The sequence below is a fragment of the Choloepus didactylus genome, chromosome 15, assembly GCF_015220235.1.
Source record: "Choloepus didactylus isolate mChoDid1 chromosome 15, mChoDid1.pri, whole genome shotgun sequence".
In the NCBI taxonomy this organism is placed as follows: Eukaryota; Metazoa; Chordata; class Mammalia; order Pilosa; family Megalonychidae; genus Choloepus; species Choloepus didactylus.
This window is the reverse complement of record NC_051321.1, coordinates 41435962-41459082: the sequence shown is the minus strand read 5'-3', so window position 1 is coordinate 41459082 and position 23121 is coordinate 41435962. Positions and strand designations below refer to the sequence as shown.

Sequence of the window (23121 nt, the reverse complement as noted above, 5' to 3'; positions counted from 1 at the left end):
ATACATCCCACCTGGGGATCCAGGGCAGCCCATCTCTACAGGCAAATTCCTGGTTTGCCTGGCCTTTGGGGATCCTCCATCCATTGAGGCTGAATAGAAGGAATGCAGGTTTCTCTCAGGGGTCAGCAGTTTTCCTCCCATTTCATTTCACCTCATTGTATTTCCTTTTTGCCTTTTAAAATTTTAAAATTTTCCTCTTTCAAAATTTTCACCTTCTTTAGTAATGTTTACTTTGAAAATGATTTTGTGAAGCAGAATTTTATTATTTCTAAAAGTAAAAGCTAAGACAAAAATATTAAAAGAAGAAAGGGAGGCGGGGCAAGATGGCAGACTGGTGAGCTGTATGTTTTAGTTACTCCTCCAGGAAAGTAGGTAAAAAGCCAGGAACTGCGTGGACTGGACACCACAGAGCAATCTGTCTTTGGGCATACTTCATACAACACTCATGAAAACGTGGAACTGCTGAGATCAGCGAAATCTGTAAGTTTTTGCGGCCAGGGGACCCGCGCCCCTCCCTGCCAGGCTCAGTCCCGGGGGAGGAGGGGCTGTCAGCTCCAGGAAGGAGAAGGGAGAATTGCAGTGGCTGCTCTTATCGGAAACTCATTCTACTGATTCAAACTCCAACCATAGATAGACTGAGGCCAGACACCAGAGACTCTGAGAGCAGCCAGCCCAGCAGAGAGGAGACAGGCATAGAAAAAAAACAACACGAAAAACTCCAAAATAAAAGCAGAGGATTTTTGGAGTTCTGGTGAACACAGAAAGGGGAAGGGCGGAGATCAGGCCTTGAGGCGCATATGCAAATCCCGAAGCAAGGCTGATCTCTCTGCCCTGTGGACCTTTCCTTAATGGCCCTGGTTGCTTTGTCTATTAGCATTTCAATAACCCATTAGATCTCTGAGGAGGGCCGTTTTTTTTTTTTTTTTTTTAAATCCTTTTTGCTTTTTCTAAAACAATTACTCTAAGAAGCTCAATACAGAAAGCTTCAAAGAATTGAAATTTGGGCACGTCAAGTCAAGAGCAGAACTAAGAGAGCTCTGAGACAAAAGGCAATAATCCAGTGGCTGAGAAAATTCACTAAACAACACAACTTCCCAAGAAAAGGGGGGTGTCCGCTCACAGCCACCATCCTGGTGGACAGGAAACACTCCTGCCCGTCCCCAGCCCCATAGCCCAGAGCTGCCCCAAACAACCCAGTGTGACGGAAGTGCTTCAAATAACAGGCACACACCACAAAACTGGGCGTGGACATTAGCCTTCCCTGCAACCTCAGCTGAATGTCCCAGAGCTGGGAAGGGGGAGCAGTGTGAATTAACAGAGCCCCATCCAGCCATCATTTGAGCAGACTGGGAGCCTCCCAACACAGCCCAGCAGCCCAGAACTGCCCTGGGGGGACGGCACTCACCTGTGACATAGCACAGTCATCCCTCAACAGAGGACCCGGGGTGCACGGCCTGGAAGAGGGGCCCACTTGCAAGTCTCAGGAGCCATACGCCAATACCAAAGACTTGTGGGTCAGTGGCAGAGACAAACTGTGGCAGGACTGAACTGAAGGATTAGACTATTGCAGTAGCTTTAAAACTCTAGGATCATCAGGGAGATTTGATTGTTAGGGCCACCACCCCTCCCCGACTGCCCAGAAACACGCCCCACATACAGGGCAGGCAACACCAACTACACACGCAAGCTTGGGACACCAATTGGGCCCCACAAGACTCACTCCCCCACTCACCAAAAAGGCTAAGCAGGGGAGATCTGGCTTGTGGAGAACAGGTGGCTCGTGGACGCCACCTGCTGGTTAGTTAGAGAAAGTGTACTCCACGAAGCTGTAGATCTGATAATTTAGAGATAAGGACTTCAACTGGTCTACAAACCCTAAAAGAACCCTATCAAGGTCAGCAAATGCCATGAGGCCAAAAACAACAGAAAATTATAAAGCATATGAAAAAACCAGACGATATGGATAACCCAAGCCCAAGCACCCAAATCAAAAGACCAGAAGAGACACACCTAGAGCAGCTACTCAAAGAACTAAAGATGAACAATGAGACCCTAGTACGGGATATGAAGGAAATCAAGAAGACCCTAGAAGAGCATAAAGAAGACATTGCAAGACTAAATAAAAAAATGGATGATCTTATGGAAATTAAAGAAACTGTTGACCAAATTAAAAAGATTCTGGACACTCATAGTACAAGACTAGAGGAAGTTGAACAACGAATCAGTGACCTGGAAGATGACAGAATGGAAAATGAAAGCATAAAAGAAAGAATGGGGAAAAAAAATTGAAAAAATCGAAATGGACCTCAGGGATATGATAGATAATATGAAACGTCCGAATATAAGACTCATTGGTGTCCCAGAAGGGGAAGAAAAGGGTAAAGGTCTAGGAAGAGTATTCAAAGAAATTGTTGGGGAAAACTTCCCAAATCTTCTAAACAACATAAATACACAAATCATAAATGCTCAGCGAACTCCAAATAGAATAAATCCAAAAAAACCCACTCCGAGACATATACTGATCACACTGTCAAACATAGAAGAGAAGGAGCAAGTTCTGAAAGCAGCAAGAGAAAAGCAATTCACCACATACAAAGGAAACAGCATAAGACTAAGTAGTGACTACTCAGCAGCCACCATGGAGGCGAGAAGGCAGTGGCACGATATATTTAAAATTCTGAGAGAGAGGAATTTCCAGCCAAGAATACTTTATCCAGCAAAGCTCTCCTTCAAATTTGAGGGAGAGCTTAAATTTTTCACAGACAAAGAAATGCTGAGAGAATTTGCTAACAAGAGACCTGCCCTACTGGAGATACTAAAGGGAGCCCTACAGACAGAGAAACAAAGATAGGACAGAGAGACTTGGAGAAAGGTTCAGTACTAAAGAGACTCGGTATGGGTACAATAAAGGATATTAATAGAGAGAGGGAAAAATATGGCAAACATAATCCAAAGGATAAGATGGCCGATTCAAGAAATGCCTTCACGGTTTTAACGTTGAATGTAAATGGATTAAACTCCCCAATTAAAAGATATAGATTCGCAGAATGGATCAAAAAAAATGAACCATCAATATGTTGCATACAAGAGACTCATCTTAGACACAGGGACACAAAGAAACTGAAAGTGAAAGGATGGAAAAAAATATTTCATGCAAGCTACAGCCAAAAGAAAGCAGGTGTAGCAATATTAATCTCAGATAAAATAGACTTCAAATGCAGGGATGTTTTGAGAGACAAAGAAGGCCACTACATACTAATAAAAGGGGCAATTCAGCAAGAAGAAATAACAATCGTAAATGTCTATGCACCCAATCAAGGTGCCACAAAATACATGAGAGAAACATTGGCAAAACTAAAGGAAGCAATTGATGTTTCCACAATAATTGTGGGAGACTTCAACACATCACTCTCTCCTATAGATAGATCAACCAGACAGAAGACCAATAAGGAAATTGAAAACCTAAACAATCTGATAAATGAATTAGATTTAACAGACATCTACAGGACATTACATCCCAAATCACCAGGATACACATACTTTTCTAGTGCTCACGGAACTTTCTCCAGAATAGATCATATGCTGGGACATAAAACAAGCCTCAATAAATTTAAAAAGATTGAAATTATTCAAAGCACATTCTCTGACCACAATGGAATACAATTAGAAGTCAATAACCATCAGAGACTTAGAAAATTCACAAATACCTGGAGGTTAAACAACACACTCCTAAACAATCAGTGGGTTAAAGAAGAAATAGCAAGAGAAATTGCTAAATATATAGAGACGAATGAAAATGAGAACACAACATACCAAAACCTATGGGATGCAGCAAAAGCAGTGCTAAGGGGGAAATTTATAGCACTAAACGCATATATTAAAAAGGAAGAAAGAGCCAAAATCAAAGAACTAATGGATCAACTGAAGAAGCTAGAAAATGAACAGCAAACCAATCCTAAACCAAGTACAAGAAAAGAAATAACAAGGATTAAAGCAGAAATAAATGACATAGAGAACAAAAAAACAATAGAAAGGATAAATATCACCAAAAGTTGGTTCTTTGAGAAGATCAACAAGATTGACAAGCCCCTAGCTAGACTGACAAAATCAAAAAGAGAGAAGACCCATATAAACAAAATATTGAATGAAAAAGGTGACATAACTGCAGATCCTGAAGAAATTAAAAAAATTATAAGAGGATATTATGAACAACTGTATGGCAACAAACTGGATAATGTAGAAGAAATGGACAATTTCCTGGAAACATATGAACAACCTAGACTGACCAGAGAAGAAATAGAAGACCTCAACCAACCCATCACAAGCAAAGAGATCCAATCAGTCATCAAAAATCTTCCCACAAATAAATGCCCAGGGCCAGATGGCTTCACAGGGGAATTCTACCAAACTTTCCAGAAAGAACTGACACCAATCTTACTCAAACTCTTTCAAAACATTGAAAAAAATGGAACACTACCTAACTCATTTTATGAAGCTAACATCAATCTAATACCAAAACCAGGCAAAGATGCTACAAAAAAGGAAAACTACCGGCCAATCTCCCTAATGAATATAGATGCAAAAATCCTCAACAAAATACTTGCAAATCGAATCCAAAGACACATTAAAAAAATCATACACCATGACCAAGTGGGGTTCATTCCAGGCATGCAAGGATGGTTCAACATCAGAAAAACAATCAATGTATTACAACACATTAAAAACTCGAAAGGGAAAAATCAATTGATCATCTCAATAGATGCTGAAAAAGCATTTGACAAAATCCAACATCCCTTTTTGATAAAAACACTTCAAAAGGTAGGAATTGAAGGAAACTTCCTCAACATGATAAAGAGCATATATGAAAAACCCACAGCCAGCATAGTACTCAATGGTGAGAGACTGAAAGCCTTCCCTCTAAGATCAGGAACAAGACAAGGATGCCCGCTGTCACCACTGTTATTCAACATTGTGCTGGAAGTGCTAGCCAGGGCAATCCGGCAAGACAAAGAAATAAAAGGCATCCAAATTGGAAAAGAAGAAGTAAAACTGTCATTGTTTGCAGATGATATGATCTTATATCTAGAAAACCCTGAGAAATCAACGATACACCTACTAGAGCTAATAAACAAATTTAGCAAAGTAGCGGGATACAAGATTAATGCACATAAGTCAGTAATGTTTCTATATGCTAGAAATGAACAAACTGAAGAGACACTCAAGAAAAAGATACCATTTTCAATAGCAACTAAAAAAATCAAGTACCTAGGAATCAACTTAACCAAAGATGTAAAAGACCTATACAAAGAAAACTACATAACTCTACTAAAAGAAATAGAAGGGGACCTTAAAAGATGGAAAAATATTCCATGTTCATGGATAGGAAGGCTAAATGTCATTAAGATGTCAATTCTACCCAAACTCATTTACAGATTCAATGCAATCCCAATCAAAATTCCAACAACCTACTTTGCAGACTTGGAAAAGCTAGTTATCAAATTTATTTGGAAAGGGAAGATGCCTCGAATTGCTAAAGACACTCTAAAAAAGAAAAACGAAGTGGGAGGACTTACACTCCCTGACTTTGAAGCTTATTATAAAGCCACAGTTGCCAAAACAGCATGGTACTGGCACAAAGATAGACATATAGATCAATGGAATCGAATTGAGAATTCAGAGATAGACCCTCAGATCTATGGCCGACTGATCTTTGATAAGGCCCCCAAAGTCACCGAACTGAGCCATAATGGTCTTTTCAACAAATGGGGCTGGGAGAGTTGGATATCCATATCCAAAAGAATGAAAGAGGACCCCTACCTCACCCCCTACACAAAAATTAACTCAAAATGGACCAAAGATCTCAATATAAAAGAAAGTACCATAAAACTCCTAGAAGATAATGTAGGAAAACATCTTCAAGACCTTGTATTAGGAGGCCACTTCCTAGACTTTACACCCAAAGCACAAGCAACAAAAGAGAAAATAGATAAATGGGAACTCCTCAAGCTTAGAAGTTTCTGCACCTCAAAGGAATTTCTCAAAAAGGTAAAGAGGCAGCCAACTCAATGGGAAAAAATTTTTGGAAACCATGTATCTGACAAAAGACTGATATCTTGCATATACAAAGAAATCCTACAACTCAATGACAATAGTACAGACAGCCCAATTATAAAATGGGCAAAAGATATGAAAAGACAGTTCTCTGAAGAGGAAATACAAATGGCCAAGAAACACATGAAAAAATGTTCAGCTTCACTAGCTATTAGAGAGATGCAAATTAAGACCACAATGAGATACCATCTAACACCGGTTAGAATGGCTGCCATTAAACAAACAGGAAACTACAAATGCTGGAGGGGATGTGGAGAAATTGGAACTCTTATTCATTGTTGGTGGGACTGTATAATGGTTCAGCCACTCTGGAAGTCAGTCTGGCAGTTCCTTAGAAAACTAGATATAGAGCTACCATTCGATCCAGCGATTGCACTCCTCGGTATATACCCGGAAGATCGGAAAGCAGTGACACGAACAGATATCTGCACGCCAATGTTCATAGCAGCATTATTCACAATTGCCAAGAGATGGAAACAACCCAAATGTCCTTCAACAGATGAGTGGATAAATAAAATGTGGTATATACACACGATGGAATACTACGCGGCAGTAAGAAGGAACGATCTGGTGAAACATATGACAACATGGATGAACCTTGAAGACATAATGCTGAGCGAAATAAGCCAGGCACAAAAAGAGAAATATTATATGCTACCACTAATGTGAACTTTGAAAAATGTAAAACAAATGGTTTATAATGTAGAATGTAGGGGAACTAGCAGTAGAGAGCAATTAAGGAAGGGGGAACAATAATCCAAGAAGAACAGATAAGCTATTTAACGTTCTGGGGATGCCCAGAAATGACTATGGTCTGTTAATTTCTGATGGTTGTAGTAGGAACAAGTTCACTGAAATGTTGCTATATTATGTAACTTTCTTGGGGTGGAGTAGGAACATGTTGGAAGTTAAGCAGTTATCTTAGGTTAGTTGTCTTTTTCTTACTCCCTTGCTATGGTCTCTTTGAAATGCTCTTTTATTGTATGTTTGTTTTCTTTTTAACTTTTTTTTCATACAGGTGATTTGAAAAAAGAAGGGAAAGTTAAAAAAAAAAAAAAAGAAAAGAAAAAAGACAAACAAGGGGAAAAAAAAAAAAAAAGATGTAGTGCCCCCTTGAGGAGCCTGTGGAGAATGCAGGGGTATTCGCCTACCCCACCTCCATGGTTGCTAACATGACCACAGACATAGGGGACTGGTGGTTGGATGGGTTGAGCCCTCTACCATAAGTTTTACCCTTGGGAAGACGGTTGCTGCAAAGGAGAGGCTAGGCCTCCCTGTATTTGTGCCTAAGAGTCTCCTCCTGAATGCCTCTTTGTTGCTCAGATGTGGCCCTCTCTCTCTGGCTAAGCCAACTTGAAAGGTGAAATCACTGCCCTCCCCCCTACGTGGGATCAGACACCCAGGGGAGTGAATCTCCCTGGCAATGTGGAATATGACTCCCAGGGAGGAATGTAGACCTGGCACCGTGGGACGGAGAACATCTTCTTGACCAAAAGGGGGATGTGAAAGGAAATGAAATAAGCTTCAGTGGCAGAGAGATTCCAAAAGGAGCCGAGAGGTCACTCTGGTGGGCACTCTTATGCACACTTTAGACAACCCTTTTTAGGTTCTAAAGAATTGGGGTAGCTGGTGGTGGATACCTGAAACTATCAAACTACAACCCAGAACCCATGAATCTCGAAGACAGTTGTATAAAAATGTAGCTTATGAGGGGTGACAATGGGATTGGGAAAGCCATAAGGACCAAACACCACTTTGTCTAGTTTATGGATGGATGTGTAGAAAAGTAGGGGAAGGAAACAAACAGACAAAGGTACCCAGTGTTCTTTTTTACTTCAATTGCTCTTTTTCACTGTAATTATTATTGTTGTTATTTTTGTGTGTGTGCTAATGAAGGTGTCAGGGATTGATTTAGGTGATGAATGTACAACTATGTAATGGTACTGTAAACAATCGAAAGTACAAAAAAAAAAAAAAAAAAAAAAAAAAAAAAAAAAAAAAAAAAGAAAGAATGGGGAAAAAAATTGAAAAACTCGAAATGGACCTCAGGGATATGATAGATAATATGAAACGTCCGAATATAAGACTCATTGGTGTCCCAGAAGGGGAAGAAAAGGGTAAAGGTCTAGGAAGAGTATTCAAAGAAATTGTTGGGGAAAACTTCCCAAATCTTCTAAACAACATAAATACACAAATCATAAATGCTCAGCGAACTCCAAATAGAATAAATCCAAAAAAACCCACTCCGAGACATATACTGATCACGCTGTCAAACATAGAAGAGAAGGAGCAAGTTCTGAAAGCAGCAAGAGAAAAGCAATTCACCACATACAAAGGAAACAGCATAAGACTAAGTAGTGACTACTCAGCAGCCACCATGGAGGCGAGAAGGCAGTGGCACGATATATTTAAAATTCTGAGTGAGAGGAATTTCCAGCCAAGAATACTTTATCCAGCAAAGCTCTCCTTCAAATTTGAGGGAGAGATTAAATTTTTCACAGACAAAGAAATGCTGAGAGAATTCGCTAACAAGAGACCTGCCCTACTGGAGATACTAAAGGGAGCCCTACAGACAGAGAAACAAAGAGAGGACAGAGAGACTTGGAGAAAGGTTCAGTACTAAAGAGATTCGGTATGGGTACAATAAAGGATATTAATAGAGAGAGGGAAAAATATGGCAAACATAATCCAAAGGATAAGATGGCCGATTCAAGAAATGCCTTCACGGTTTTAACGTTGAATGTAAATGGATTAAACTCCCCAATTAAAAGATATAGATTCGCAGAATGGATCAAAAAAAATGAACCATCAATATGTTGCATATAAGAGACTCATCTTAGACACAGGGACACAAAGAAACTGAAAGTGAAAGGATGGAAAAAAATATTTCATGCAAGCTACAGCCAAAAGAAAGCAGGTGTAGCAATATTAATCTCAGATAAAATAGACTTCAAATGCAGGGATGTTTTGAGAGACAAAGAAGGCCACTACATACTAATAAAAGGGGCAATTCAGCAAGAAGAAATAACAATCGTAAATGTCTATGCACCCAATCAAGGTGCCACAAAATACATGAGAGAAACATTGGCAAAACTAAAGGAAGCAATTGATGTTTCCACAATAATTGTGGGAGACTTCAACACATCACTCTCTCCTATAGATAGATCAACCAGACAGAAGACCAATAAGGAAATTGAAAACCTAAACAATCTGATAAATGAATTAGATTTAACAGACATATACAGGACATTACATCCCAAATCACCAGGATACACATACTTTTCTAGTGCTCACGGAACTTTCTCCAGAATAGATCATATGCTGGGACATAAAACAAGCCTCAATAAATTTAAAAAGATTGAAATTATTCAAAGCACATTCTCTGACCACAATGGAATACAATTAGAAGTCAATAACCATCAGAGACTTAGAAAATTCACAAATACCTGGAGGTTAAACAACACACTCCTAAACAATCAGTGGGTTAAAGAAGAAATAGCAAGAGAAATTGCTAAATATATAGAGACGAATGAAAATGAGAACACAACATACCAAAACCTATGGGATGCAGCAAAAGCAGTGCTAAGGGGGAAATTTATAGCACTAAACGCATATATTAAAAAGGAAGAAAGAGCCAAAATCAAAGAACTAATGGATCAACTGAAGAAGCTAGAAAATGAACAGCAAACCAATCCTAAACCAAGTACAAGAAAAGAAATAACAAGGATTAAAGCAGAAATAAATGACATAGAGAACAAAAAAACAATAGAAAGGATAAATATCACCAAAAGTTGGTTCTTTGAGAAGATCAACAAGATTGACAAGCCCCTAGCTAGACTGACAAAATCAAAAAGACAGAAGACCCATATAAACAAAATAATGAATGAAAAAGGTGACATAACTGCAGATCCTGAAGAAATTAAAAAAATTATAAGAGGATATTATGAACAACTGTATGGCAACAAACTGGATAATGTAGAAGAAATGGACAATTTCCTGGAAACATATGAACAACCTAGACTGACCAGAGAAGAAACAGAAGACCTCAACCAACCCATCACAAGCAAAGAGATCCAATCAGTCATCAAAAATCTTCCCACAAATAAATGCCCAGGGCCAGATGGCTTCACAGGGGAATTCTACCAAACTTTCCAGAAAGAACTGACACCAATCTTACTCAAACTCTTTCAAAACATTGAAAAAAATGGAACACTACCTAACTCATTTTATGAAGCTAACATCAATCTAATACCAAAACCAGGCAAAGATGCTACAAAAAAGGAAAACTACCGGCCAATCTCCCTAATGAATATAGATGCAAAAATCCTCAACAAAATACTTGCAAATCGAATCCAAAGACACATTAAAAAAATCATACACCATGACCAAGTGGGGTTCATTCCAGGCATGCAAGGATGGTTCAACATAAGAAAAACAATCAATGTATTACAACACATTAAAAACTCGAAAGGGAAAAATCAATTGATCATCTCAATAGATGCTGAAAAAGCATTTGACAAAATCCAACATCCGTTTTTGATAAAAACACTTCAAAAGGTAGGAATTGAAGGAAACTTCCTCAACATGATAAAGAGCATATATGAAAAACCCACAGCCAGCATAGTACTCAATGGTGAGAGACTGAAAGCCTTCCCTCTAAAATCAGGAACAAGACAAGGATGCCCGCTGTCACCACTGTTATTCAACATTGTGCTGGAAGTGCTAGCCAGGGCAATCCGGCAAGACAAAGAAATAAAAGGCATCCAAATTGGAAAAGAAGAAGTAAAACTGTCATTGTTTGCAGATGATATGATCTTATATCTAGAAAACCCTGAGAAATCAACGATACACCTACTAGAGCTAATAAACAAATTTAGCAAAGTAGCGGGATACAAGATTAATGCACATAAGTCAGTAATGTTTCTATATGCTAGAAATGAACAAACTGAAGAGACACTCAAGAAAAAGATACCATTTTCAATAGCAACTAAAAAAATCAAGTACCTAGGAATAAACTTAACCAAAGATGTAAAAGACCTATACAAAGAAAACTACATAACTCTACTAAAAGAAATAGAAGGGGACCTTAAAAGATGGAAAAATATTCCATGTTCATGGATAGGAAGGCTAAATGTCATTAAGATGTCAATTCTACCCAAACTCATCTACAGATTCAATGCAATCCCAATCAAAATTCCAACAACCTACTTTGCAGACTTGGAAAAGCTAGTTATCAAATTTATTTGGAAAGGGAAGATGCCTCGAATTGCTAAAGACACTCTAAAAAAGAAAAACGAAGTGGGAGGACTTACACTCCGACTTTGAAGCTTATTATAAAGCCACAGTTGCCAAAACAGCATGGTACTGGCACAAAGATAGACACATAGATCAATGGAATCGAATTGAGAATTCAGAGATAGACCCTCAGATCTATGGCCGACTGATCTTTGATAAGGCCCCCAAAGTCACCGAACTGAGCCATAATGGTCTTTTCAACAAATGGGGCTGGGAGAGTTGGATATCCATATCCAAAAGAATGAAAGAGGACCCCTACCTCACCCCCTACACAAAAATTAACTCAAAATGGACCAAAGATCTCAATATAAAAGAAAGTACCATAAAACTCCTAGAAGATAATGTAGGAAAACATCTTCAAGACCTTGTATTAGGAGGCCACTTCCTAGACTTTACACCCAAAGCACAAGCAACAAAAGAGAAAATAGATAAATGGGAACTCCTCAAGCTTAGAAGTTTCTGCACCTCAAAGGAATTTCTCAAAAAGGTAAAGAGGCAGCCAACTCAATGGGAAAAAATTTTTGGAAACCATGTATCTGACAAAAGACTGATATCTTGCATATACAAAGAAATCCTACAACTCAATGACAATAGTACAGACAGCCCAATTATAAAATGGGCAAAAGATATGAAAAGACAGTTCTCTGAAGAGGAAATACAAATGGCCAAGAAACACATGAAAAAATGTTCAGCTTCACTAGCTATTAGAGAGATGCAAATTAAGACCACAATGAGATACCATCTAACACCGGTTAGAATGGCTGCCATTAAACAAACAGGAAACTACAAATGCTGGAGGGGATGTGGAGAAATTGGAACTCTTATTCATTGTTGGTGGGACTGTATAATGGTTCAGCCACTCTGGAAGTCAGTCTGGCAGTTCCTTAGAAAACTAGATATAGAGCTACCATTCGATCCAGCGATTGCACTTCTCGGTATATACCCGGAAGATCGGAAAGCAGTGACACGAACAGATATCTGCACGCCAATGTTCATAGCAGCATTATTCACAATTGCCAAGAGATGGAAACAACCCAAATGTCCTTCAACAGATGAGTGGATAAATAAAATGTGGTATATACACACGATGGAATACTACGCGGCAGTAAGAAGGAACGATCTGGTGAAACATATGACAACATGGATGAACCTTGAAGACATAATGCTGAGCGAAATAAGCCAGGCACAAAAAGAGAAATATTATATGCTACCACTAATGTGAACTTTGAAAAATGTAAAACAAATGGTTTATAATGTAGAATGTAGGGGAACTAGCAGTAGAGAGCAATTAAGGAAGGGGGAACAATAATCCAAGAAGAACAGATAAGCTATTTAACGTTCTGGGGATGCCCAGAAATGACTATGGTCTGTTAATTTCTGATGGATGTAGTAGGAACAAGTTCACTGAAATGTTGCTATATTATGTAACTTTCTTGGGGTAAAGTAGGAACATGTTGGAAGTTAAGCAGTTACCTTAGGTTAGTTGTCTTTTTCTTACTCCCTTGCTATGGTCTCTTTGAAATGTTCTTTTATTGTATGTTTGTTTTCTTTTTAACTTTTTTTTTCATACAGTTGATATGAAAAAAGAAGGGAAAGTTAAAAAAAAAAAAAAAGAAAGAAAAAAGACAAACAAGGGAAAAAAAAAAAAAAAAAAGATTTAGTGCCCCCTTGAGGAGCCTGTGGAGAATGCAGGGGTATTCGCCTACCCCACCTCCATGGTTGCTAACATGACCACAGACATAGGGGACTGGTGGTTTGATGGGTTGAGCCCTCTACCATAAGTTTTACCCTTGGGAAGACGGTTGCTGCAAAGGAGAGGCTAGGCCTCCCTGTATTTGTGCCTAAGAGTCTCCTCCTGAATGCCTCTTTGTTGCTCAGATGTGGCCCTCTCTCTCTGGCTAAGCCAACTTGAAAGGTGAAATCACTGCCCTCCCCCCTACGTGGGATCAGACACCCAGGGAAGTGAATCTCCCTGGCAACGTGGAATATGACTCCCGGGGAGGAATGTAGACCCGGCATCGTGGGATGGAGAACATCTTCTTGACCAAAAGGGGGATGTGAAAGGAAATGAAATAAGCTTCAGTGGCAGAGAGATTCCAAAACGAGCCGAGAGATCACTCTGGTGGGCACTCTTACGCACACTTTAGACAACCTGTTTTAGGTTCTAAAGAATTGGGGTAGCTGGTGGTGGATACCTGAAACTATTAAACTACAACCCAGAACCCATGAATCTCGAAGACAGTTGTATAAAAATGTAGCTTATGGGGGGTGACAGTGGGATTGGGAATGCCATAAGGACCAAACTCCACTTTGTCTAGTTTATGGATGGATGTGTAGAAAAGTAGGGGAAGCAAACAAACAGACAAAGGTACCTAGTGTTCTTTTTTACTTCAATTGCTCTTTTTCACTCTAATTATTATTCTTGTTATTTTTGTGTGTGTGCTAATGAAGGTGTCAGGGATTGATTTAGGTGATGAATGTACAACTATGTAATGGTACTGTAAACAATCGAAAGTACAATTTGTTTTGTAAAAAAAAAAAAAAAAAAAAGTAAATGAATAATATGGGGGAGGAGGGGTATGGGATGTTTTGGGTGTTATTTTTACTTTTATTTTTAGTCTCATTTTTGTTTTTTGGAGTAATGAAAATGTTCAAAAATTGATGCGGTGATGAATGCACAACTATGTGATGATACTGATACTGTGAACAATTGTTTTATACTTTGGATGATTGTATGGTATGTAAACATATTTCAATAAAAAATAAATAAACACACACACACACACAAAAAAAAAAAAAAAAAAAAAGAAGAAAGGAAGAAGCATGGGTGGTGGGGTGGCATGTAATGTGTTTGGGTTGAAAGTCCAGATTCTCCCTGACCTTGCTAGATGCCAGTGGAGGTCACATGACCCCCCAGAGCTAAGCTTAGGCCTCTTTCCTGTCATGAAGCAGCATGTTGAGAAAGAGATTTTGTTTTTTTACTAGAACATTTCATTGATGAGGTAAAGAGAGGCTTTCCCTTTGAGTTCTTTATTGAGTTTAAGGAATTGCTTTTTATGAACCACTGTGTTTTTAAATGTAGAAAACGGTTTTTTAAAGTGTACATATAATTTCTAAATCCGTAGATGCAGGTTCATTTTAAAGGCCATGTAAAAAGTGAATGTAATGCCATATCATGCCAATTTATTCAGACTATGTACATCTTTATACTGGGATGAAAAATTAAAACCTCACTGTAAAACTTAAGTATGTTTTTAAGACAAAACTATAGCTTTTCTTCATTGTAGAGTTATTAAGTACCTTATAGAACAGGATCTTAACCTGCTTTTGCTTTTCCGCTTCCCCCAAAAGTTAATACAATTGTTGAGGCTTTTAACCAAGAAACAGCTTAAGGAAAGAACTAGGGTATGGCTGCAAGTCTTTCCCCCGTTTGGATATTGCTTAAATATGGTAAAAGCATTTCTAGTTTTTATTACCAAGTTGAAGAAAATGATTTTTATTGTTGGCTTATGGATTTCTGTGGTCACTGATGCCAAACATAGCTGATCTGTGGTATAAAAATGGCTCCTGTTCTGCATATTTATTCACATGCCAGAAATAGTATATATTATATAAAAAGTATACAGTTTTCAGAAGCCTTTATATGTCAAGCTCTTTATTTAAACACTTGGAATTTGTGATGTCAACTTTCTTTCATTTATTTAATAAACTTGAGTAATAATAATAATAAAAAGAGTGCATTGTTTATTTCCACTGTGAATTTTTCATTTCTCTACTACTAGCCTCATTCTATTGTGGTCAGAAAAGATATTTATATTTCAAGATTTTTGAATTTGAGACTAGTTTTGTGACCTGACATATGGTCTATCCTGAAGAATGGTCCATTTGTACTAGAGAAGAATGTGCATTCTGTTGCTTCTGGGGTGAAGTGTTCTGTATACATGTGTTAATTCTAGCTGGTAGTATTGTTTAAGTCATCTATTTCCATACTGATCTTCTATCTGTATATTCTACTCATAATTTAAAGTGATATATTGAAGCTGCCTACTCTTAATGTGGAATGGTCTGTTTCTTTGTATTTGCTTCATACATTTTAGGACTCTACATTAAGTACACATAAATTTATAATTGTTGTGTCTTGTTGAATTGACCCCTTTATCAGTAAATAGTGGCCTTCTCTGTTCCTCGTAATATTTTTTCATTTAAAGTCTATTTTATCTGATGTTAGAATAGCTACTCCAGGTTTCTTGTGGCAGCTATTTGCATGAAATATTTTTTTTTCCCATCCTTTCAATTTCAGTGTACTTGTGTCTTACGATTTAAGGTTGCATGTCTTGTAAACAGCATATAGTTGGGTCACGCTTTTTAATTCATTTTTCCAATCTCTAACTTTTGCCTGGAAAGTTTAAACCACATACATTAAAACTATTAATAATCCAGGACTTCCTTCTGCCATTTGCTATTTGACCTTTGTAACTCTTATACCTTCTTTGCCCCTTAATTTTTCATATAGATTTGATTTTTTTGTTGTTGTTTTGTACCATTTTGAGTCCCTTCTCATTTCTTTCTGTATATATTTAAATATTTTTTGTGCTTACCATGGGACTTAAATTATCATCCTAAACCTATAACGATTATGTTTGATTTATACCAAGTTAACTCCAATAGCATACATATACTTTGTTCCTATACCCCTCCATCCCTCCACTATTGGGTACTTATTACAAATTGTATCTTTACACATTGTATATCTAAAACAATAGATTTAGCATTTTTAATGTATTTACATTTTAGAACCTGTAAGAAGTAAAACGTGGAGTTACAGATCCAAAAGATACAATAGTACTGGCATTTAAAAGTAACCTATATGGTTACTTTTACTGGAGGTCTTTCTTTATGCTGCTTTGGCCCATTATCTAGCATCTGTCCTCTCCTCTCAGTCTGAAGAACCACCTAAAATTAGCATTGCTTACAAGGCAGGTGTAATGGTTACTAACTTCCCAGATAAACACAAGCTAAGGAATATCTTAATCTCTGCCTCATTTTGGAAAGAAAGTCCCACTGAATATAAAGTCTTTGGTTGCCTCACATTTTCTCTCAGCATATTAAATATTGTGTCAACTGCCTTCTTGCCTCAATGGTTTTTTATGAGAAATTAGCACTTAATCCCTCTGGGACCCGACCCCCTTGTATATAACATATTGCTTTTCTCCTACAGCTTTCAAAACTGTCTTCTTGACCTTGGCATTTCACGGTTTGACTACTATGTGTTTGGGCATGGTTTTCTTTGAGTTATTCTATTTGGAGTTCATTGGGCTTCTTACATATGCTTATTCATGTCCTTCGTTAAATTTGGGAAGTTGTATTGCCATTATTTCTTTAAATATTTTCATTCTCTCACTCATTCTCTTTCTTTCTTCTCTTTCTGGGATGTCCATAGTGCTTGTATTGGTACACCTGGATGTGTCCCACAGGTCTCTTAGGTTCTGTTCTTTTTTTTCATTCTTTTTTCTTCTTCTCAGCCTGAATATTTTCAGTTGCCTTGTCCTTGATCCTTTTTTCTTCTTCTTTCTTCTTCCAACTCTAATCTGATGTTGAAATCCCCTAGGGCATTTTTTATTTCAGTTATTGTGCTCTTCAAGTCCAGTATTTCTGTTCATTTTATTATTTTTAATTTTGTAACTTTATTTATAGAAAAATTACAACAAAAAAAGCCACAACATTTCAAACAAAACAAAGGATTAAGAAAAACAAATAACCTAAAATAACTACTTTGCTTACAACATGTTCCTACCATATACCAAGAAAATTAATAAACCATATCCAAACTGTTCATTTAAAAAATTTTCTTTATTGAGGCTCTTACATCATTCATTCATGGTTTTCCTGAGATCTCCTGAGCATACCGAAGATCTCCAGTACGTCCAAAGTCTGCCTTATTCATTCTTTTCCTGTTCCTTTGGATGGACCATCATTTCCTGTTTGTCTTGTAATATTTTGTTGCACACTGTATGTTTTAATATTTTAAAGTGTAAATTCTGTGATTCAGTCTCTGAATTGCCTTTTCCTTAAGTTTCTGTCCAGTTAGTGATATGACATATATTCCCTTTAGTGCCAAGAGATAAAAAGAATCTGGGCAAAAAAACACCTTGCATAGTCTTTGCACACTTGCTTTGTTCTCCTTCACAGTTTTAGCACTCCTAATGAGAAGATCAGCCCAAGGCAAATGTGAAGTTCAGGGTTTTCTCCATCTTCTCTTGTAGTTGCTCATGGCCTTAGGTATTCTCCTGTTTAAAGGTATTTGAATAACCCCCTTTACTCCCTAAGAAATACTTTCTTCCTCTCCCAGCTACTCTAGTTTATGACTTAAAGCAGGTAACCCATTGTCCCAGCCTACTTTGACTTAATTCTTATTCTGCTTTAGCTGTCTGTAAACACTGCTTTGCCTGTAGGAAACTTCTGAGGCAGTAAGCCCCAGGCAAGTTTTCTGGTTCCATTTTTCAGGCCGCCATCCAACAGATTGGCACCAATGTACAAGCACCCCAGTATGGTGGTTACTGTACTACCCCTGGAACAGGCCCAGGGACCCATAACGGGAGTGCATATTGGTTCCATGCTGTGCAGGGGCAGGGTTTGGGGAGAGGCCAGCAGGTGCATGATGGGTTTCTTCTACCATTTTTAAAGCTGTGTTTTCTTGATTAGCAACCTGTCCAGTTACTGCAACCCTTTAACTGTTAACTGGCATGTTGGGGAAGACGGCTCTGCCAGCTTTTGCAAGTTGTTCACAGTATCTGTGAAAGAACCATATCCTGGAGTATTTTACACCACCATCTTGGTTGACAGAAACCCTAATACCTAATTATTTTAAACATATTTATTTCACGATGTTCGGATTATTCTATTTGTAGTTCTTAAAGAACTGTTTCTTCTATTTGTATCTCCCCATTCTTACTCCTATTGTTCATTTCCTCTTGTAAATCGTGTGTATGTGAGGGTGTGTTTTTGAGTTTAATCTTACCAAGAATTATCCCCCTCTGGTAATTCTGTGGGACCATGTCTGAAGTTGACCATATAGGATAATTCTGAATCTCCACTGATTCTGCTGGGGTTCCAGAGTTGCTTTTTCTTGTCTTATGGTTCTGATAGTATACACTTAATATAATCCCACACTTTAAACTTACCTGCAGGCCTGGGATTGTGGTATTTCATAAAGGTGTTTTTGGGCCCATGGACAGTTTTTCTAGTCTCTCTGAATAAATAAGCCCTCTGAGAATTTATTAAGTGTTCCCCCATTTTCTCCCACAGGCCTGGAACCCTGTCTCTTTTCCCTACATGAGCATTAGGATCTCAGCCTGTATATTGTTGTTCAAATGGTCTGAGTAAATTTGTTGGAGATTCTTATGGATGCTTTCCTGTGGCAGGAGGCCATTTTATCTCAGAGATTGGTGGCTGACACTGCCACGAGTACACAGCATACATTTTCTGTTGATCGGTTTAACTGAAATTTTTGTTTCACTGGTTTACAGTGAACACTCTTTTGCACTTGCTAACAGACATTCTACCAATTGATTAAAACTCTAGATTCCACTTATGTTAGCATGTTTTTCTAGAAAAAGACTGCATTGGGATTGTATATTTGGGGCATATGTGTGACATTATTTTACTATGATTTCTATTATGTTCCTGTAGTTTCTCCACTTTTGCCTCTAAGTGGCCCATTATCAAACAGCTTTACTTGAATATTTATTTATTTACTTGTGAATAAGCTTATGTAAAGCATCCAGAAGGAATAAAGTTAGTTCAGTCAGTCCCTATTAGTCGCAAAGGCGTTCACCCAATGTCACCAAACATAACAAGATCTTATTGAAAGACTAAAATACTTTTTAGATTAGTGTATGTGGATATATGTACATTTAAATGTAAAGAAAACAAAAATTATACCCAGAAACCCAAGTTTAATATCTTTAGTGCTAAAAACTTAAGATTCTCCTCCAGTAGACACTATTGATGGCTCTGTTAATCTCTGAATCTATAATTATTATTTTTACTGTATGATCACACCCACAAAATTAACAGCATTTCTTTAATATCATTATTCAGTTCAACTTCCCCCATGTATTCATTATTCTTAAGCTGTACAATGGTGACCCTAACTGGGTCACTTAATTGAGAATACTTAGTTCTTACCTGTTTATGTTAAAGCTGGGACAACATTTTATTTTTACAATTCAAAAGATTACGTATTTTTTTTAAAGTTTACTCACACTAAGTATTCCTCTTACCCTGATTCCCATGTCCCTCTCATAGGTAACCGCTATTACCATTTTCTTGTCTATCCTTCTAGAAATACTTTATTTAAACATATACACACACATTTTCAGATTAAACTCTTAAATTTCCTAAATATCTGACTTCCATCACTGTCTGACCCTAAAAATTGCAAAGTACTTTAGCCCTTTTTGTTGTGGTTTCTTCTGCTTCCTCCTATTCCTTTAATGATATATTGTTCCCTATACATTCTTAAATACAGTAAGAATTTAAGAATGTAAATTCTGTATTCCTGCATTCTGGTCTAAGTGGAGTACATGACAATAAGTGGGGATAATCAGCAACCTAGCACACCAAACTAAAAGAGAATTTTCCTAGAGAAAAAACAGAAAGAGTTAGCAGCCAAAAAGGATAAGGCCACTGTCTCTTTGGTCCTTAGAAAACTACTAATTACATGTCTGATCACCAGCAGCCCCCTCAACCCTGCCCAATCTAAATTCTACTTTATATTCAAGATCAAGGGAAAACAAAGTACCTCATACATTACTTATCAGAAAATACCAACTACTTTGGGCTATTTTAAATAGCTGGTTTATGAAAATAGCAGGTAAATGGTTAATAAAAACACTCAGTGCAAGTATACTGGCTTAGCTCCCCAATGCTCTGTACAATTGATGGTCTACATAAAGTCAAGAGGTTCCTTTTGGTTTCCTACAATTTGAATATAAATCCTAAAGAATTAAGAGATAACATTTTTCATTTAGTAATTCTAATTTTTAGAACCTTTATATCTGAAATAATAATTCCAATGTTTCGCTTTTTTAGTGATCATTTCCTAAAAATAACAACACAGTTGCATATATTTTACAGTTCCAATCTTATTTTTTTTATTCTCTTGTGGAATGCTAGGTTTAATGTTACAGTATGGTTGTCAAAGCAACTGAGATGTCCATGTCTAAATGCTGCAGAACAGTATAACTTTAATGATTTTAAATAAACAACTGAGGTCTGGTTGTTTTTAAATTGATGCCTATGGGTATGGCCAGCCACAAACCTTGAGGATGCTTATTATGTCTACATATATATAACAAATATAGCCTGTACATATGTGTACACATAGGCATGTATTAATTTATGAGTGTGAAATTTATAAAATTATATATATATATATATACATGCATGCATATCTATATACATATACCCACACTCACGACTGAGCTCACTTCTCTAACACTAGTTTAATCAGTTCCATGCCCAATTATTATTGCTGCCCAGTACAACTACATGATTTTAGTGCCAATACTAGGCACTTTTTCGGAAGCAGGATAGGTATATCTGTGCATATAGGTATGTATATTATGTATGTTTTTGTATATAAAGTAATTATTTCTCCCTTTTATACTTCAGTCCTGCATCACTACAATAAACAGTTTTTTCGACATAGGTTTTAGAATTCTAAACAGTGTAAAATCTACTTCTGGAAAACTGTTCATATATGTTCATAGTTACAAAAAATATATGTGTATGCATGTGTGTGTGTATATATATATATATATGACTGAAACCTACTGAGTACATACTTCTTTGAATCTGGCTATATCCTAGCCATTAGATAAATTAAAAACCACCCTCTTAATAGGATGTTATGGTAGCTTTAAATAGACCATTACCTGTGTTTAGAATAGTTGATATATTTTAGAAGTTGACAAAATGATGTTAAAGATTTGAAAAACACTATGCATCTGCATTAAATATATAAAGGTTTCTACTAACAGCTGGTTCAATTCATTGTCTAAGATTCTTTCATGTTCCAAGACTGACCAATATCGCAGTCATTATTCTTAAAATTATGGCTCATTAAGGCTTTTATACAAAGAAAGCCTACTTTTTAATTAATTAGAAAAACAAGTTCCATTTGAAAGAAAAAAAGTACACGAACACTTAAAGTACTCATGGATATTATCCTGTACAAAGTGACTTATGTAAAGATAGGAGGCTCTTTCCCAGTAAGAACACCTCTTGGTAGCACATGTAAACCTGGTTTGGTTCTTCTGCTCTGCAGCTATTCAGCAAGTAAAATTTAAACCATTTCACATTAACATTTAATTTAATACAGTGCAAATATCTGAGAATAACTTGCTCCCTCCAGTGAAACAAGTACCAGCATTATGCTGAGTTCTCTTCAAATCTATTTACACATTGAGCTAAAAGTTTGCAATAAACTTTCAAATTTGCTGAATATCAGCAGAAATGTAACTAAACTAGCAGCAATTGCTTATACAATATTTGATAATTACTTGAGAGAATGCATAAAATTTTCCAGGCTGTACTCTGAATCATACTGCTCTTGATCCCAAAGATCACTCAGGTTTTCAAGAATTGATTTCATACTTGCTTTTCCAGAAGTAGAGGTGTCAGCTTTTTCTGCTTTACCATCCTTAAGGAAAATTGAATGAAAGAAAAAAAATGAAAAATTATTAACTTTAGAAATTATATTTTCTATTAAAATATCACACTTTTTTCTAACAATGCGCTTATCAGTGTTGAACACTTCAAATGACTGGGACGTTCATGATCTCCATTCTATTTTCCCATAGCTTTAATAATTATTTTTAGCTTATTTGGAAAAATTTCAAAATTATAAGAACATTACAAAGACCTCATTAATTCTGTCATATTTGCATTGCCATTCTCTCTTGCATTGTCATATGTATGTATTAGATATACAGCTCAATAGCTATTAGTTTTTTTCCTAAGTCATTTGAGAATAAGTTGTAGACATTATGCCCCTTTATCAGCATTTATTCCTAAGAAAAGGTACATTCTCATAACCACAGTACAAAGATGAGATTATGGGGAATTTAACTTCGATATATTAAAATTATCTAATATATAATTTTTAAATTTTTCCAGTGATCCCAACAGTGTCCTTTAGGGAAACAGCTCCTGCTTCCCTGGAACATACACCTGAGCCCAGTTTTGTTCCCTGAGAGTCACCCTTAAGAATATACTCTCAAACAGAATAAAAGATATTTGGAGATAACTATCTGGTTTCTTTGAGCCTTCTTTTTTTCTAGGTTAAACATACCCAATTGTTTACTATAATTTAGACTGTGCGTAATTGATTTTCTGAACCTATGAAAGATTTTAAATTCAACTTTTACATTATTAGATTTACCAGTATTTCCAGCTAGTACTTCCTTTTAATTATGGATTGTTATCTAATGTATTAGTTCCATCTCCTAACACTATCATGCACATATACTACGTACCCTTCCTAAGTGCTTACATATATTTCATTTTATTCTCACAGCTGTGTATAAAACAGGCATTGTTAGCCTCCCAAGGGCTTAGATGCACAGGGAAGTTAATTTACCTAAGACTGCCTGTTAATAGGAGGTAGGGCTAGAGAGTCTGACCCAGGTCCAGAAATAGGCTGTCCTTTAG

General features: G+C 37.0%; 1 protein-coding gene across 2 annotated transcripts in view; it reads right to left on the bottom strand.

Moving 5' to 3' along the window:
- Window positions 1-19475: 19475 nt before the first annotated feature.
- Window positions 19476-23121, bottom strand: part of BTAF1 (B-TFIID TATA-box binding protein associated factor 1) — a 131866-nt gene continuing 128220 nt past the window's right edge. The window contains exon 38 of one of the 2 annotated variants that reach the window (XM_037804151.1): window positions 19476-22111. In XM_037804151.1, the coding sequence (XP_037660079.1) occupies window positions 21968-22111 (144 nt within the window). In that variant the 3' untranslated portion in view covers window positions 19476-21967. The remainder of the gene's footprint in view (window positions 22112-23121) is intronic. The other variant, XM_037804152.1, reaches the window with a different exon arrangement.